At 38.2% G+C, this 19325-nt stretch overlaps 1 protein-coding gene across 3 annotated transcripts in view; it reads left to right on the plus strand.

Moving 5' to 3' along the window:
• The window catches only part of Rabgap1l (RAB GTPase activating protein 1 like), a 508921-nt gene that overhangs the window by 340224 nt on the left and 149372 nt on the right, over window positions 1-19325 (plus strand). For all 3 annotated transcript variants that reach the window (XM_040737898.1, XM_040737899.1, XM_040737900.1), the window contains one exon: window positions 8095-8136. In XM_040737898.1, the coding sequence (XP_040593832.1) occupies window positions 8095-8136 (42 nt within the window). The remainder of the gene's footprint in view (window positions 1-8094; window positions 8137-19325) is intronic.

Consider the following 19325-nt stretch of genomic DNA (forward strand, 5'->3'; position numbering starts at 1 on the left):
AGCTATGGCTAAGAACCACTGGTCTAATTTACAGAGAACTGAGCCAGAACTAGAAAAATGGACAGTCCACTCCTAAATTCTGTGAACTCAGGTAAACCGGTTACCTGGCATATTTGAGTTTTCTTTGTAAAATAGAGCTGTTAATGATAGCTTCTATGCCTGACAAAGGTTAGTAGAATGTCTTAACTTTCAAAAATCTTGAATTTTATTGCCAATGTATGTGACAATGCAGTTATGCATGTGGGAGTAAAAGAACAACATTGAGGTTCTCACTACCTTGTTGATGCTGTGCAGCATACTCCTGGCCAGCTAACCTGCAAGCTTCCAAGAGATTCTTCTGTCTACACCTCCCATCTCATTTGCTGAAAGAATACCAGAATTGCGTATGCAGGCAACTACATCTTCATTTTTTACATTGGTTTCTAGAATTAAATTTGGCTCCTTGGACTAGCACTGCAGGTGCTAAACCACCTCATAAACCCCGTTGTCACAGCCAAATGAAGAAATATTCTTACAGTTCCTTAAACTGCTGAAAATTGGTAGCAGTTGAATCCTTCAATGTGAAGAAAGATCTGTTCAGGCCTGGTCAGGTATCTATACTTTGGGGAGAAAGATTTTAGGCCTCCAAAACACAAGTGAGTGGGTTCCTTGACTGAGCAAAGTATATGCTGATTTTTGGAGTTTTCACTACATTTTTCTTTGTAGACTGGGCTGCTTGCTAGTGGCTATAGGTGGCAGCCAATCAACAGAGGGTAAAAGAAAAAGTGGAGTTGCTGTAAGGGCAATTTGAAATGAAACGCAAAAGAATGTGGGCTGGAAATGTAGCTCAGTTCTGGAGCTGTTGCTTAGCACACACAGAGTCCTGGGTCCAGGAGACAGAGAGAAAGTGGCAGGGAAGGAGTGGTGAGTCATATAATCACCTTTCTTGAGCCAGGCAGTGGTGGCGAACGCCTTTTAATCCCAGCGTTCGGGAGGCAGAGGCAGGTGGATCTCTGTGAGTTCGAGACTAGCCTGGTCTACAAGAGCTAGTTCCAGGACAGCCTCCAAAGCCACAGAGAAACCCTGTCTCAAAAAACAAATAACAAAAAAGAAATAATCACCTTTCTCAAGCTTACTCATGTCCTTACATTCATTCAGTTAACATTGAATGTCTCTTTTCCATGTAGTGTCCTGATGACTGGAATGTACCACTAAAGATACAGACAGGTTCCATCCTCCATAACTTATAGGGAACTACTTATAGGTGAATGAGTGGTCAACCAATGAAATCCTGTGTGCATCAAGGGAAAGGTGCTAGTCCCAGGCATCTTTCTTCTTATTTACTACTCATTTGGGGGAAATAATAAAGAAATAAAATTAAATGTGAAAATATCATGTGACTGGGGAAAAGGAAGAGTAAGAATCACCTGTTGTTTGTATATTTTATGTTGTATTAGTCATAAGTAATGTAGGGAATACTTGGCTGTAAGAGTTTTTAAATAACTCTTCTGAGGGTCCAAAATTCATTACTTGAAACATTTGCTTTATTTTTCATGCTCCAATCCTGACCTCTAGTGGTTGCCCATGAAAAATCCCCCGAACCAAATCTTTGTTGGTTACCTGTCAAATTCCAATTTAGGTATCCTAAAAGACTGGACTTTTAAAGAGTTTAAAGAGAAGCAGAGTAAAGCAATGAATTTTTTGCCTAACATGCTGTAATATACTTGCTAAAGGTATTATGTTTTAAAAGGCTGCTTTTAAAATATAATACTTTTGCTTGGTAATTATCTATCTCTTTTCCATTCTTTAAGGAAACAGAGGTCATTACTGAACAGACCATACAAGAGAGAAAAACGCAAACTGGTTTCTGTTCTGATTATGTGTTGCTTGTTGTATAGTACAAGCTGCACTGGAACTGACTGGATGGAAAGCCATGGTTTTGTGATGGGACACTTCTGTCATGTAGCCTCCTAGTGGTGTGCACTGAGAAGAGCACATTGCCACTTCTGTGATATTTATGTAAAAACGTAACCTAAATTTAATCATAATGGAAATCAAATTGAGGGACATTGTACAAAACCACTGACCAGTATTCTTCAGAATTGCCAGGGCCATGGAGATGAGTGTGAAATCTTTCCTAGATGAAAGATGAGGTAGATTAGACTTCGAATTTCAAAGTATGGCCAAGAGTTATATCCTAGATCAGAAAAAATGACATCTGTGGGACATTTGACAAAGATTTAATGCTTATTTCTTGGTTTGGTTCATTATGTATGATTTTATTATGTTACATACTGTCATTTGGTGAAACTCAGTAAAAGATATGCAGAGATTCTTGGAACTTTTTTCAGATATTTTCTTAAATCATTTCAATGAATGTTTTAAAAATTAAAATCACTTATTAATTTTGTTCATGATCTCATAAAGCTACCGATTTGGAAAGGATCAGCGTGTGACCACTTGTTGACCCACATGGCATGAACTAGACTTCCAAGGTCACTTCTCTCATGTGTCAGCATCTTGATAATCCTTTGTCTTCACCAGCGACATTGTCTGGTCCACCCTCTCATTGTTCATCTTCTTAGACCATGAAGGTGTTCTTGTGCTTCTTTTGTGATAACTGGATTCTAAGAACAACCAGTCTAAGAGATGGGCAAATAATCAGTTGGTCCCTAAAAGCCAGGTCTCAGAGACTGACCTTGCATCACTTCCACCATATTCAGAACAGTGGCACACTTACCCGATTCAGAGGAGAGTTCAGATGCCCTACTGCTCAAAGGGAGAACTGTCAAAGAATTGTAGCTGTCATTCAGCCATCACGGATACCTAACTAAAGTTTTACTAAATAAGCACCTGAGATGAATTAATGAAAACAACAAGGACCCGTGTCATTCTGATACTCCTAAACTCTGTTCCTGGCTTTAAGAGCTGGCAACAGTGTGATGTCTCTGATATTCAGTTTCTTTGCTCAAAAATGTTAACAATAATAAATATTCCATAGATTTGTTAAGGAAATTTAATTGAGAAAAATGTCATAAAGTGCTGAAGATGTTAAGTAAATACATGACCTAATAACAGGGAGATATGGGCAATGTTTGACAGTGATGCTGTGACTGACAGCCATGATGTTTGAATATGCAGTCGTGTTTTCAATGAAATCTTGAAAGGGTTTGGGAAGGAGAGGAAGAGTGGGGGCTGGTGTAATAGAAAGTACTCAAGTGTTATGCATTTCAGAGAATTATAGAAGTAGATGAGACACTTCAATTTTCAGTGTAGACTGGTATGTTGGATTTAGTTTAATGGCAAGTACTCAATTGATAAGTACTCAATTATGAGAGTTTATTGTACCTAGAAGCTATAATGGGGTACATAGTGTTAAGACTGGTTTATCATCATCATCATCATTATCATTTCATGAAAATGTTGGCTGATAGTAGCTAATTGAGTTAGTAAGAATATAAATTTGGGTTGCGAAAACAATTATAATTTTAACCCACATTTTAAAAATTGTAAAATATTTTATACAGTAAACCAACAGCTAACATCAAACTAAATGGAGAGAAACTCAAAGCAATCCCTCTAAAATCAGGAACAAGACAAGGCTGTCCACTCTCTCCATATCTCTTCAATATTGTACTTGAAGTTCTAGCTACAGCAATAAGACAACAAAAGGAGATAAAGGGGATACAAATAGGGAAAGAAGAAGTCAAACTTTCACTATTTGCAGATGATATGATAGTTTACATAAGTGACCCAAAAAACTCCGCAAGGTTACTCCTAGAGCTGATAAACACCTTCAGCAATGTGGCAGGATACAAGGTAAACTCAAAAAAATCAGTGGCCCTATTATATACAGATGATGAAGTGACTGAGAAAGAAATCAGAGAAACATCACCCTTTACAATAGCCAAAAACAGCATCAAATATCTGGGGATAATGTTAACCAAGGATGTGAAAGACCTGTATATCAAGAACTTTGTGTCTTTAAAGAAAGAAATCAAAGAAGATACCAGAAAATGGAAAGATCTCCCATGCTCTTGGATTGGTAGGATCAACATAATAAAAATGGCAATCTTGCCAAAAGCAGTCTACAGATTCAATGCAATCCCTATCAAAATTCCATCACAATTCTTCAAGGACCTGGAAAGAACATTATTCAACTTTATATAGAAAAACAAAAGGCCCAGGATAGTTAAAACATCCCTATACAATAAAGGAACTTCAGGAGGCATCACCATACCTGACTTCAAGCTCTATTATAGAGATATAGTCCTGAAAACAGCTTGGTATTGGCACAAAAATAGGCAGGTAGACCAATGGAACCGAATCGAAAGCTCTAATTTTAACCCACACACCTATGAACACTTGATTTTTGACAAAGAAGCTAAAACTGTACAATGGAAAAAAGAAAGCATCTTCAACAAATGGTGCTGGCATAACTGGGTACTAGTATGCAGAAGACTGCAGATAGATCCATGTTTATCGTCTTGTACAAAACTTAAGTCCAAATGGATCAAAGATCTCAACATAAATCCAGCCACACTGAAACTTTTAGAAGAGAAAGTGGGAGATACTCTTCAACGAGTTGGTACAGGAGACCACTTCCTAAACATAACACCAGTGGCACAGGCACTGAGATCGACAATTAACAAATGGGACCTTCTGAAACTAAAAAGCTTCTGTAAGGCAAAGGACACAGTCAAAAAGACAAAAAGGGAGGACACAGAATGGGAAAAGATATTCACTAACCCTACATCTGACAGAGGGCTAATCTCCAAAATTTACAAAGAACTCAAGAAACAAGTCTCCAAAACACCAAAGGATCCAATTAAAAGGTGGGGTACAGAGCTAAATAGAGAATTCTCAGTAGAGGAGGCTAAAATGGCCAAGAGACACTTAAGAAAGTGCTCAACATCCTTAGCCATCAGGGAAATGCAAATCAAAACAACTCTGAGATACCATCTTACTCCTGTCAGAATGGCTAAAATCAAAAACACCGAAGACAATTTATGCTGGAGAGGATGTGGAGAGAGAGGAACACTCCTCCACTGCTGGTGGGAGTGCCGACTCATACAGCCTCTTTGGAAATCAGTATGGAGATTCCTCAGGAAAATGGGAATTAATATACCACTAGACCCAGCAATTCCACTCTTAGGCATATATCCAAATGAGGCAAGTTCATACAACAAGGGCATCTGCTCCACTATGTTCATAGCAGCATTATTTGCAATAGCCAGAACCTGGAAGCAACCTAGATGCCCCTCAACTGAAGAGTGGATAGAGAAAATGTGGTACATTTACACAATGGAGTATTACTCAGAAGAAAAAAACAATGGAATCTTGAAATTCGCAGGGAAATGGATAGCACTGGAAGAAACCATCCTGAGTGAGGTAACCCAGTCGCAAAAAGACAAATATGGTATGTACTCACTCATATATGGATTTTAGACATGGATCAGGATAGTGCCAGTCTGCACTTCAACTGATAGAGAGTCTGGGAAACAGGAAAGAACCTAAAAGATATGCATATATGCATAGTACCCAAGAGAAGAGGATGGAGACAAGATCCCCTGAATAGATGGGGAACACGGCGAGGGGTGGGGGGGAGTGGGACCTGGGAAGAAGAGAGGGGGTGAAGAGGAAGAGAGTTGGTCATGGGGGAATAGGAAGTTGAGGGAGTGGGGGTAGAATAGGGGGAAGAGGGAATCATAGGATCGAATACAGATCAGGCACCAGAGCGACCTCGAGTGATCTAAAGGGATAACACCAATTGGCAAGCTAAGCAATAGTGGAGAGACCACCTCGAATGCCCATTCCTGATAATGAACTTGATGCCTATAACCATCTGGGAGCCTTCATCCTGTGACTGATGGAAGCAGAGGCAAACACACAATTAATCACTGAACTGAACCCAAGGAACCCAGTGAAAGAGAGAGAGGAGTGATGAGCAAATTGGCAAAGAATGGGCTGGCAAAACCAGCAGAGACAGCTGATCTGAACAGGGGAGAGCTCTTGGACCCCAGACCGACAGTGGGGAGGCCAGCATGGGACTGATCTGGACCCCCCAAATGTGAGTGTCAGTGAGAAGGCCTGGGCAACCTATGAGGCCCTGAGCTGTGGATCAGTGTCTATCCCTGGTATACAAACAGTCTTCGTGTGCCTATAGCACAAAGAGGGATGCTCTCTCAGCCTGGACTCTTAGGGGAGTGCCTGGACCCTACCCAGAGTAAAATGACAGACTCTAGATATCCCCTATGTGGAAGAATTTGGCAATAGGGTGGGGGGGTTGGGGGGAAGGGGAGTGCGGGAGGAGGGGGAGGGAGAGGGAACTGGGATTGACATGTAAAACAAGCTATTTAAAATTAAAATAAAAAAATGATAAAAAATTGTAAAATAGTCTTCTTACCTTTTTTCTAGCTGGTAAGTTAGAATCATAGTCTAGAGTCATCTCTTAGGATGGTAATGTTGACTTGTTTTCATCTCTGACTCTGGTTGCACTTACCTTCTGATTTGGGAAGTAACCAAGTAAGCCAAAACCAGAATATTTGGTTCATATTTTATATTTTAGTCTGCCAAATATTTTGTGTTTACCATTCATTTTCCTATCATTTTTTGTAATTTTGATGCCCGACTGTAGAAGGTTGCTTAATAGATAATTACAGAACCACTAGTTATCTAGTCCTGATCAATACAGGACATTGGGTATATAGTCCTAGTCATTAAAAGACATTGGGCATATAGTCCTAATCATTAAAGGACACTAGGTATGTAATATTAATCATTACAAGACACTAGGTGTGTTGTCCTAATCATTACAGGACACTAGGTTTGTAGTGCTAATCATTACTAGATACTAGGCATGTTGTCCTAATCACAGCTCCTGATTTTGGAGAGGGAAATTAGAAATCCTTTGTTGAATACACTTGATATGGTACACTTCACATCTAGAAGGCAGACAGGTTCACTGAAGAGGGAACATTAACAGCCTGAGCTTATGATATGGCAACTGAGAGTCTCCTCACATAGGAAAACTTGCTTGGAAAGAAACCAGCACATTCTTTGATGATATTGTTTCTGGTTCTGTTTCCTGGAGCACATAAGATTCCTTATCTCTTAAATTTAATTGCTCAACAACTCATCTCACTGGGATGAGTCCAGAGTTCAACTTCAGCACCAGTATGGCTTCTACAAAAGTAGCATATCTCTAATGAAAAGTGACGTGGTTCTCATGAAAATGGGGAAGGGGGGGTCCAGCAGAGACACTATGGGTTACCACCTACATCTACACAAATAATACCTCCCCAGTTGAACAGTAAACATGCAGACATCAAGTAGGAATCCCATGTGATGAGGTCAGGTTCCTGTGTGATCTGACTACTCAACAGGAGTTTCTTGTTTTATCTGCCTCCAACAGGCTATCCATGTTTCCCAGAGTAGGATTAGAGAATTCAGTCAATAATTTTTAAAAAACCACCATCATTTTCCATATTGAACAAGAAACTTGATTTTTGCAAGCCTTGGATTTAAGGACATAAGCCACAAATGGATAGAAATAATCAGACCTTACACATGGAGAAATGACCCAGAAATGGATAGAAGAAAATAAGTCTTTATAAAAGACTAAATTTATGTATTAAATAGAACATCAAATTTTAATAAGTATTTCAGAGAAACAAAGTAGCTTTTGAAAAGTTTTAATTAGTATTTATATGGCACTACTACAACCGAATACCTGCTAGAAGTAAGTTAAGGGAAGATGGACTTACTTTAGCTCACCAATGAAAGGGATGGTGTCACCATGGTAGGCAAGGCATAACCACAACTGGGACAGCAGGAACACAAGGCTGCTTGCTCACTTTCTGTAGCCTTCATGTTCTGTCTTACACCTACCAGCTAGGCCCTGCATGTAGCCGGTCCCATTTTCTACTAAAACAGCATCACCAGCTAGGCCTGTAGCAATTATTTCACACCCAACCATAATACTATTGTAAGTAAAAATGTGAAAAATTTGGAGTTTTGTTAATAATGTATGGCCTTAGGAAAATACTCAATAAAATAGTAGCAAGAAATGTGATCCTGTTGATACTCACTTTAATTATTTATTTTCTGTTTCAGGGTTTGAACATAATTTTTCATGTAGCCTTGGCTCTCCTAAAGGTATGTCTATTTTTATTATTTGTGTGCTTACATGTATGTATGTGTGTGTGTGCACGTGCCTCTCTCTCTCTGTGTGTGTGTGTGTGAGAGAGAGAGAGAGGGAGAGGGAGAGAGAGAGAGAGAGAGAGAGAGAGAGAGAGAGAGAGAGAGAGAGATGGCATAGCATGCATGTGTAGGTCAGAGGATATCCCTCAGGAGTCAGTTCTCTCCTTCCACTGTGAGATCCAAAGATTGAACTCAGGCCATCATGCTAAACTATCCTGCTGGCACAGAGAAAGATGACATCTCTGAGAAAGTCTGTTCCTCTCTTCCTGTCATCCTTTTAAGTTACCATTTATTTGTTTTTTTTTTTTCTTAAAACCCATTTACTCTTGCTATCGCTTACTCCAAGAACATTAAAAAATGCTTTAATTCAGCCGGGCGTTGGTGGCGCACGCCTTTAATCCCAGCACTCAGGAGGCAGAGGTAGGCGGATCTCTGTGAGTTCGAGGCCAGCCTGGTCTACAAGAGCTAGTTCCAGGACAGCGTCCAAAACCACAGAGAATCCCTGTCTCGAAAAACCAAAAAAAAAAAAAAAAAAAATGCTTTAATTCATGTGAACTGTACAATAGGAGACAAAGTTGAAACCTGTTTTCTGTCAAAATGAAGCCATTTTTTCTAAAACTGCTTCTTATAATAATATCTCTGGAGGTACCTAAACATATAATTGAATTATTTACAAGCTTCTATAATATACTAAAAAAGATAGTGGCTCATTCTTTTTTTGGTGGTGCACGCCTTTAATCCCAGCACTCGTGGAGGCAGAGGCAGGCGGATCTCTGTGAGTTCGAGGCCAGCCTGGTCTACAAAGTGAGCTCCAGGACAGCCTCCAAATCCACAGAGAAACCCTGTCTCAAAAAACCAAAAAAAGAAAAAAAAATACTAAAAAAGAAGCTACTACATTTCAATTTCCTGCTCTTTCCCCGATAGCTGGAAACATATGTCACTTTAGAATTCAGTTATAATTACCTTACTGAATTTTATATCAACATATCAATATAGCTCTAACAGTATAGTAACAGTAAGATATTTGTTAGTTTAAAAAAAGCTCATAGAAGATATTCTGCTATTGAAGATAAAAATTGCCTTTCTTTTCCCCAATAAATTTGTAATTAAATCAAAGACATGGGTCTTGAACAGAATCAGTTCTGTTTTCAGCCTTGTTAAATTAAGTGCTTAGGACTTCAGTTTTGTGAAAATAATAAAATTAATTTATGGTATTATAATTAAATAAAATGATATATTAAATTTCTTAGAAGCTATCTAGATATTTGCTGTCTAATTAACATTAACTGTTATTATTTACAGTCATGTCCTCTGATCCTTTTGACTGTGGAGCAGGTACTCTTAATCCTGCAGCCAGCTCTCCAACCTCCCACTTAAACTGTTTTCATAAAATGGCATAGATATATTTACTTAGTCCTTTCATGAAATTGTGGATCTTGACTTTGATTTCTTTCCTGATATTAAAATAATCAAAACTTTACCATATGCCCTCTCAACAAGACCAGAGTAAAGCTCAATAATGACTAGGCAGGGGAGTATTATATGGTTGAGACTCAAAATAACATCAAGTCATAAGAAAGTACAAAGAAATCCAACAAGGTTCTAATTTTCCTTTTCACTCTCAGGCATTTTGTGTTTCCCAAAAGTATTTTCTTATATGTACTTAGTCTGCCTTTATATAACCCAATGCTATCTCTCTAGATATAAGAGCTTTACTGTGTACCAGCTTCATACTGGTATCCAATGTTAAGACTATGTACTAATTTGCATTCTTGAGTGATACATTGTCTTGTTTGGAATATTTTACATGTTTTAGCATTGCAAATCAAGATGTATCCTTGACAGTGGATTATTTTGGCCTTTGAGTAGAAGGGCATCTGTTATCTTCTCTAGTGATACATGAACACCTTTCAAATATCATATTGCAGAGGTAGAGCAGTTAGAAAAGGTAAAGTAAAGAAGGAACTACTGAATCTATGCTTGTATCTACCATGTATGTGTCCTGAAACTGACTCCATACAGAGATGGGACTACATTGAAGTGGATGCCATCAATCTGATTACCCTACCTGGTAGAAGAAACATTTAAACATATACCGACTGACTTCTCATTTCTCAGATGCCAGAAAAAAAGAATGTGCATCTGCTTATATAAAAGTTAAACCTGGATAACTTTACCATAGTTCTGAGCCTGACTGAAATTTGGATAGAATCTGTGTCTATATTAGAAGTGATTTCTTATGCACCTTGTGAGCTGAGTGCTAGCTAGCATAGGACAGATTTTAGGTGATAACTGAAGAGCCTGCCCAAGGTTGCCTGAGATGTTATATCTCAGTAACAACAAAGCTCCAGTTAGTTGCTTTCTGTTTTACTTAACTGCTTACAAGTACATGCTAATTGAACTCAATAGTAGAATTCTTTGTAGTATTTTCATACTTGTGCATAATATACTTTGATCAGGTTTACCCAGTTACGCTAACCTCCCTTCCCCTATCCTGCTGTTCCATTCCTCTACTCTAATAGTCCCCTTTTCTGTCCTTTTAAACTGTATTTATCATGTGGAAGAAAATATGCAATATTTGTCTTTCTGAGTTTGACACATTTTGCTTATCATGGTGACCTTTATTTCCATTTATTTTTCTGGAAAATAGCATAAATCCATTTTTTTAATAGCCAACAAGTCCATCATGGGTATTTACTACATTTCTTTATTGTCTGTTGGTGAGCACCAGGCTGATTATATATCTTGACTATTGTGAATAGTGTCACTGTAAACTTAGATGTGCAAGTGTCTGTAAAACACTGGCTTGGATTTCTTGTACCTTAAGAATGGTACAGTTGGATTCTACTTTTAATTTGTGAATAATTTTTATATCTATGTCCAGAATGGCTGCATTAGTTGATATATCTATCCAATGGTATACTAGGGGGTTCCTATTTCCCTTGACCTCACCACTGTTTTTGTTTTGGTTTGGTTTTGGTTTTGTTTGTGTATGTTTATTTGAGATAGGATCTCACATATCCATACAACAGTTAAGATCATGTAGACACTGCAGCCAGAGTATTTAATTTCCAGTTTCATTTCTAAAATGCATCCAAAAATGCATTCAGTTCATCCCCAAGAGTATGCAAACTCTTTACTGCCCAACACTGTTTGAAAGTCCGATCCACAGTCTCCTTAGATTGCAGCAAACTAACCTCTCAGTGCTTTAAAAAGAAAAGATCGTCGGGGACAGACAGCTAAATGCTTCGCTGCCTTGAATGTTCCTTAAGGACACTATACAGCACTTCGGTGATAGCTAGCATTTTGTAATTAACATTTAAGAGGAATTTTTTAAAAGGCAGAATTTAGGCAACTCTCTTCAAGAAGCCCACATCCATGCAAATCAGTGTATTTTCCTTTCTTTCCCTGAGAGCCTCTTTTCCTCCTAACCCTCATGCCTAAACCTGTATTAAAATACCTCTAATAAAGTCTCCAACTCTGCTTAGTTTTAAAGTGGCTACTCCTGAAATTCTTGACATTAATACCACAAATCCTAGTTTGGCCTGAGTTCAAGAGCCTGACAGTATGGATCTCTGTTTCTGTAACCTTACTGTTGATAGTCCCAATAGTTCCCTCACGTTACATATAAATCCATCAATGGGTTGATCCATTAGCTAGGTCAGAGCCATCGTGTTCCAGTCTCTTCTCGATGATTAAATGCACTAATTGGAAAAGAAGGCTTCTAAATGAGTCTTTTGTATAGGATAGTTCATAACCGTTATGGCCTACTTCCCAGGAAGTATCAGGACATGGGCAAAATGGAGCTAAGTGTGGTCTCCATCTGATTTGGAAGAGAATTTCCATTTCTGTTTGATAAAACTAAAGCTTTTACTGCCCACAGTTTTCTAGTTAGACTCAGGAATCTTCTTTGGTATAGAAAAAAGGGGGGAAAGATATGATAGGATAGGATAGGATAGCAAGGTAGATTAGTGTATCTAATTATAAACTTTTAGCAACTATTCAACAACTAATTAAAGACAATTTTACATTGATATAGATTCTTGTATATTGATAAATATGTAAAATTATTTTTGTATTCCTGTGTAATATAATTTGTATATTGATTCAAATTCAAAATTATTTTTCATATTGTATATATTACATTTCTATTTAAAATGTTTTTACACACAAATATAGAATTATTCTTGTCATACTATATATATATATGTATGTATGTATGTATGTTTCTATGTTTGCTTAAGGTATTTTATATATTGATATAATTTGAGGAATATTTTTATCATATTGCACTATACATTTCTACCTCTGATGAAGATATTTTTATATATCTGCTACAATTTTAAGGTCATTGTCTTCAGGCTGCACATCTGTTTAAATATCGTTTATTTTTATTTGAAGCTCTAGTCTGTACACTGTATAGGCTATTGAGAATTACAGATTAGTGTCACTCATGTTTGTCATACTTAGTTAGGTTCTTTAGATGCACAGAGTTGTACTTCCCATAGATAGATACCTTCAAACACTTCAAAGACCTACAGAATATGGAACTTAAATGTTTTAATAGTTTAGAATTTTGTTAACATGAGACATGACTGCTCCTGGCAATACTGATCCATTCCTGAGAGGATGTTGGGCACCAAAGACATTCTGTATGGAGTTTGTTTTCTTCTTGGAAAAACTGGTCTATCAGGCAAAGAACTGCCTTGCCTCGATTTCTGACAGTAAGCACACTGTTCAAACTGGACAAGTAGGATTCATGGAAAGTGACAGCTAAACCTTGCCAAGACAAGGTAGGACAGTCTTTCAAACTTTGCTGCTTCTGTCAGATATTCTAGACCTACAGTCAAAGTCAGTTGCCCCAGTGCTGCAAGATTTTGAGTGACTGTTCAGTAGCCAGCTGTTTTTGCCATTTCTTGCACCTTTTGGAAGTTCTTTGCTTGTATTTCCTTATTACTGAGGTAATACTATTTTCCTTCTCAGGTCTTTGATGGTGTTGAAGACTAGGCAGTCACAGTTACTGTCCTCTCATATCTTAGCCAAGGCATTTTAGGTATAAGACTTAGACTCCTCAGGATTGCTATTGCAATAATCTCTGTTATTTGCCAATTACCTGGACCTTTAGTGTGTGTTTTTTGCTTGATGCTGTTTTTGTTGCTTGTAGTTCTATTGTTTGTGTATGTTATTACCCTTCATTCTCCTGGACGGTACTTGATATTTGTTCTTATTATATACAGTTTTGTATTAGGTTTAGGACCTTCTTATTTAGACAAAAGGGGGAAATTCGTGGGAATTTATTCCTCCAATAGCTTTGGGTACCAGCCTTAACTCATGGCCTGGTGTGCTATGTGAGGGACTGGTAAGCCTGAGAGAAGAATGCATTTACTCTCTCTTGCTCTGGCTCTGATTGGTGTAGTGGGAGAACCAAGCAGAGGGAAGGCAGTGCCAGATCAGCGGTGGCTTTAGCCCTACCCTGTATTTTGTGGGTTTGTCCTTTTCATTGCACCCTTTAATAAATAGGTTTTTATTACTTCTGTGAGTTCATGCATCATCCAGATCCTGTCTTGAGTCACTCACTAAGCTCTGCTTACATCATTCTAGGCTCTCCCGAGCTCACTTCTCCAGAGTTTTCCAGATTTCTCCTTCAAACCAAGTCCAAATGCTTCTCCAATTGTCCATCACATAATAATGACAATGACCCTATGAAGAATTAATCTAATTAGTCTTTATCAATAGAAAATTGGGAGTCAGATATCAGGGTATGAACCTCAAAGATCAGAGAAGCAGGGATCAGCCACCAGTCACTTCCTACCTCTACCATTCCCCCATCCAAAATGGCTGACATCCTCTCTCAGTTCCACCTTACTGCGTATCTCCTCTCTGTCTACAAGCCTCCAAACGTCTATGGTTAATTTCGGTCAACTAGTGACTGGCTCCACCGTCTGACTCCAAGCAAGCTTTATTTATCAGAATACAATCAAAATATCACACAAAAACCCTCTTTCTTGGAAGCAATTTTCTACTAGTCAGCCTTCAGGGATTATAACAAATACTTGAGATGACCACACCTTATAAAGAGAAAGGATTTATTTTTTGATATTGATGTCACATGTTCCAGTCCAAGACTGATTGGCCCTGTTGCTTTTGAGCCTGTGGTGAGGCACCATGTCACAGCATAGCACATAACAGTAAAACTGCTCCTCTCAGATCCAGGAAGGAAAAGGAGAGTAAAGGAAGCAAGATCCCATAGTCCTCTTCAACAGCGTATCTGTCCCAACCCGCAGGACACTCAATGTGGGTCTGGTGAACACCTAGGAAAAAGATGGGGGACAGGGGATACAAGGACGGATGCCAAGACAAGAGTCTGATCAAGGCAACAACTTTATTCATCCCAAAGGAATTTATATAGGGGAAGGGAAGAGGGGAAGGAATGGGGGATGTGCTGTAGCTGCGATAAACCTGGCGGAGCAGAAGGTCAGTGGGATGGGTAGGTCATCTTGTGTCCTCTGGTAACCTAACTGCAGATTCTAACTTTATCTTTCACATTCCACCTTCTATTAAGCCTACGCCCTAGATAAGCCGCAGATCTGTTTCTGGAATTTGGCAGGTAGCAGGGTGGTCCCGAGTCACGTACTTTCTATGAGGGTCTTTTCTTATGAGTACGTGAGGCAACCGTACGTGGTTGATGGCAGGAGGTCTCTGACACATATCCATGGTGTCCTAAATATTCTAGTAGGCTCTATCCCTTAAAAATACTATAACCTTCTAGTAGTGCTCTCTGAGGACCAAACTTTCAGCATATGTCCCTTTAGAGGACATGCTGGACACAAACAATAGCATTAAGGCACAATCCATTCTCTGTGTCTTCATATGGCCAAAGGAAGAATGAGAAAATAGGCTTGAGAACCAAGAATTCCTGAATGAGGAGCTGTGTATGAGAGGTGTGGGTACATAGCCCAGTTTCTTAGCACTGGACTGATGAGTTCAGTGCTCCTTTGACCTTCCGAAGGATGATTTCTGCTTCCCCTTCTGCTACCTGTAGACTAGTATGCTCCAGACCTTGCTTGAATACTGTGTGCTAGGGGAGGAAAACATGCCCAGGCATTTGACTCCACACTTTTCAGTTCTGAGTTCTTATTTCTGTGCTCAAAGATGGTGGAAGAAGAAAAACTGAAGACTCAGTTGTGGTTTCTTCTTTCTGTTTTCAAGTTAGAAGTGGAAAGACCTTGGGTTGCAGAGGAAACTGGTAGCCATTCTCTCAGATTTGCATTGGTTCTTTCCTGAAGGAATGCTTGCTCTCCTGCTGGTGGCAGTAAAGATCTACTCATAGATGTGGAAATGATTTAACAGCACAGCTGAATTCTGTGACCTTGTCCTTTCCTCTGTTTTGTATCTCTCTCTCCAAATCATTCCAACATCTTTCTTTATTTGAATTGTTTGTTTTCTATTTTAGTCTAATGTATCCTCTGCCTTATGGTAGATTAATGCTAAAACAAACCCAATAAATACATACACAGAACTTGTGCTTACTGTAGAATGCTCAGGTATTTTGTTCCAGAAATAATACATTTTATGAAACAGGGATCTATATTGGGGGTCCATTATCACAGTTCATTGCACATATCAAATTTTATTTTAAGTTTATTGAGGCAATCTTTCATTGTTTGTCTCTCATAAGGCAGTCTAAAATGCCAGGAATCAAGGGTAGTTTAGTAAGCATGTCATCATCCCAAGCAGCCAGTAATTAATTTGATCTCATTGTACCCTAAGAAATATGAGATCATTTGGCAGAGACAGAATAAAACCTCCCTGCCCCATTTTTGTGAGCAAAGTAAGATCTCAGCATAAATTCACTCAAGCTTTCAGCCTCCTTGCAGAAAAGGCTTTCTTCGTCTTTATCCTCCACTACTTTGCTTCTTTCTGCCTTTTGGATATGTTCAGCATTCATTCCATGGCCAGTTTCCCATCTATATTCTTAATCCCATCTTTTCTGCCTCACCTTCGAGAAGCCTGTCACAGTAATTTGGCCTTTTTTGTTCAGATCCTGTGTTATGTGTACATGGTGAAGGGGAAATAGAGATAATATTAGGCATTCTAAAGTTGTCACAGTTATAGTGCGAGAGGCTAATGAGTATACAATTGAAATTGTCCTGTCTTTTAGGGAAGTTAGGGGCCAGGCATAAATCCCAGCATGCAGGAGGCAAAGGCAGGCAGAATTTCACTCTAACCTGATCTAAATAGTGAGTTCCAGGCCACTAGGGCTACACAGCAAGACTCTGCCTCAAAAAAGTAAAAATAGGGGGAAGGTTGACAAACTAAAAATGGGGTGCCCTCTTTATTCCTGGAAAACAGGAAAGATTTTAAAATATCATAACTAAAGTGAGATTAGAGAAATTTAGACAGGGCTAGCAACATGCAAATGTTTACAAAAGGAAAATTCAAATGACAAGTATTCAGCATCTTTAGCCATCAGGGAAATTAAAATTAAAACTTCTTTGAGATTCCCTTCCATCACAGACAGAATGGCCATCATCAAGGAAACAAATGAAGGGCTGGAGAGATGGCTTGGCAGTTAGAGCACTGTTGTTCTTCCAGAAGATCCAGGTTCAACTCACAGAATCCACATGATGGTTCATAGTCATCCTTAACTCCAGTCCCAGAGAGTCCAACTCCATCTTATGATTTCCATGGGCATTAGGCATATACATGCTGTACATGCATGCATGCAACCATTGATAAAATAAATATAAAAGATAAAGAGAAACAAGTAATAAAAATTCTGGGGGAATATGGGGAAAGAGAAGTCTGTATCCACCATTGCAGTCATTATGGATATAAGTGTGAAGGCTACTCAGAAAAACTAAAAATAAATCTACTGAATGACCCCACTATATCATTTCTGGGCATATACTCAAAGGCCTCTACATCCTGTTACAGATATGTGTGCACCTCCTTGTTTATCATTGCTGTCTTCACGATAGCAATGAAATCAAGTTAGATGCCTATCAACAGAATGGATTATGAAAATGTGGTGCATATAGACAATGGAATTTTATCTAGCCTTAAAGGAAATTGAAGTTATGAAAATTTCAGGAAAATGAATAGAACTGAAAAATACTGTATTCACTCACATAACCCAGATTCAGAAAGACAAACACCATATGTTCTCGCTTTGTTTTCTTTTGTTTTTGAGACATGGTTTCTTTGTAAAGCTCAAGCTGTCCTGGGAACTCACTCTGTAGATAAGGTTGGCCTTGAACTAGCAGATACCTGCCTACCTGTCTCCTAAACACTAGGGTTAAAGGCCTGCCCCACCACTGCCAGGCATGTATGTTCCATGTTCCCAGCCTTTATCTGTTATATACATGTATCCAGAAGAATGTAAATATGAGTAGAGGCCAAGTAATAGAAAGGGGCCCATTAGAGTGGGAAAAGTAGCGGAGAGGACTTAATTGAGAACATGCGGAAGACAAAATAGAACAAAGTGGATAGGGGCTGGGAATGCAGGGTCATGTAGAACAGCAGGGAAGAGGAGGGATGGAGAGTGAAAAGAATCAACTCTGTAAATATGAAATCACATGGAAATGTGCTACTCTTTAAGCTAATTTAGGAAAATATATAAAAATAAAGTTGGTGAAACTGTCCAACTTGAGTCCTTTGGTATAAGGTTCTGAAGGTCTTTATATTGCTAATACCTATTTGTACATTTTCATTTGAAACTAGATTTTTAAAAAGATTTATTTCAATTTTATGTGTATGAATGTTTTGCATACAAATATGTCTGTGCACTCAATGTACACGGTGCCCATGGAAGGCAGGAAATGGCACTGAATCCCCTGGAATTTAGATTGTGAATGTCTTTAAGCCACCATGTGGATGCTGGGAATTGAACCCAGGCCTTCTGTAAAAGCAGTGAGTGCTCTTAACTGCTGAGCCATCTCTCTAGTCCCTGAAATTATATTGTAATCAAACTAGCTAACCTTCTGATAATTTACTCATTTAGAAAATGAAGGGATAAGAAAATTCAATTTCTAAGGCTCTAAATTTCTTTCATGCAGATACTATGTCAATCTGTGTTACACACATGTATGTGTGTTTATCTTTATGTGTTTATATACTTCTATGCATGTAGATTTGAGTACATACATGTGTATATGTGTCTCTGTATGTCTCATACAGCGTAGTCATTTAATGAATAGATGGCAGTCATCTTACAGTTATGGCATTTGTTAAGGTGCTTGACTAAATTTATATGAGTCTATATTACTTAAAAGAAATTTGCACAGGAACTAGAAAGATGGCTCAGCAGTCTATGAGTGCATATTGCTCTTGCAGAAGACTTGAATTTAATTCCCATCATCATCCCACATCAGGTAGTTTACAATCACCTGTAACCTGTGCTCACATATACACACCCACACACATATACATAATTAAAGTAAATAAATCTTTTTAGAGTGACAGGATAATATAAAATTAAGAAAATATTCTATTTATTTTATTTAAAAGTGAATGCCAGCAGTTTCTAGTCTATCTAGAAATCCATTTTAGAAACGTGCTCGAATGTTAGTATGTTGTTGTGTTTCTAGTACACACCTCTGTACTATACTCATCCTATCATATTTATACATATTTAAATAATATGTTGAAGCTCTGCAGAAAATAGCTGACTTCTGTTAAATAATTTCATTTGACTGATTTTACTATTGTGATATCAATGGATTTTCAAAGTGAAATCTTCAGATCGTCAACACTTTAGTGAGCAAAATTAGTCTATTTCATACTGAAAAGCCATCCTAGCAACCCATAAAGAGTCATGAAAATTTATCGACAGCCTCTAACCAAAGCCCTAACTGTGCAATAACAATTTAACTGTATATGTAACATTTGCAGGTTGTAAGGGGCGCCTAAATGTCTTTTTAAGAAATTTATAAATAATAGCAAGGCTCTTGTCTTTTACTAAGTATCTGAAATATACCAGATGCTGTGTTAAGTACTTTTGAAATAATCTTCATAATCCTTAATTTTTTCTCTTTGTTATTAGTGAAATACATACAACATAAATTTACCATTTTAACCATTTTCATGTGTGCAGCTTATGTATTTGAGGGTGTTTCCATTATTGTACAATAGCAATCACCTCC

Source organism: Mesocricetus auratus, unplaced genomic scaffold (genome assembly GCF_017639785.1).
Source record: "Mesocricetus auratus isolate SY011 unplaced genomic scaffold, BCM_Maur_2.0 Super-Scaffold_100676, whole genome shotgun sequence".
In the NCBI taxonomy this organism is placed as follows: Eukaryota; Metazoa; Chordata; class Mammalia; order Rodentia; family Cricetidae; genus Mesocricetus; species Mesocricetus auratus.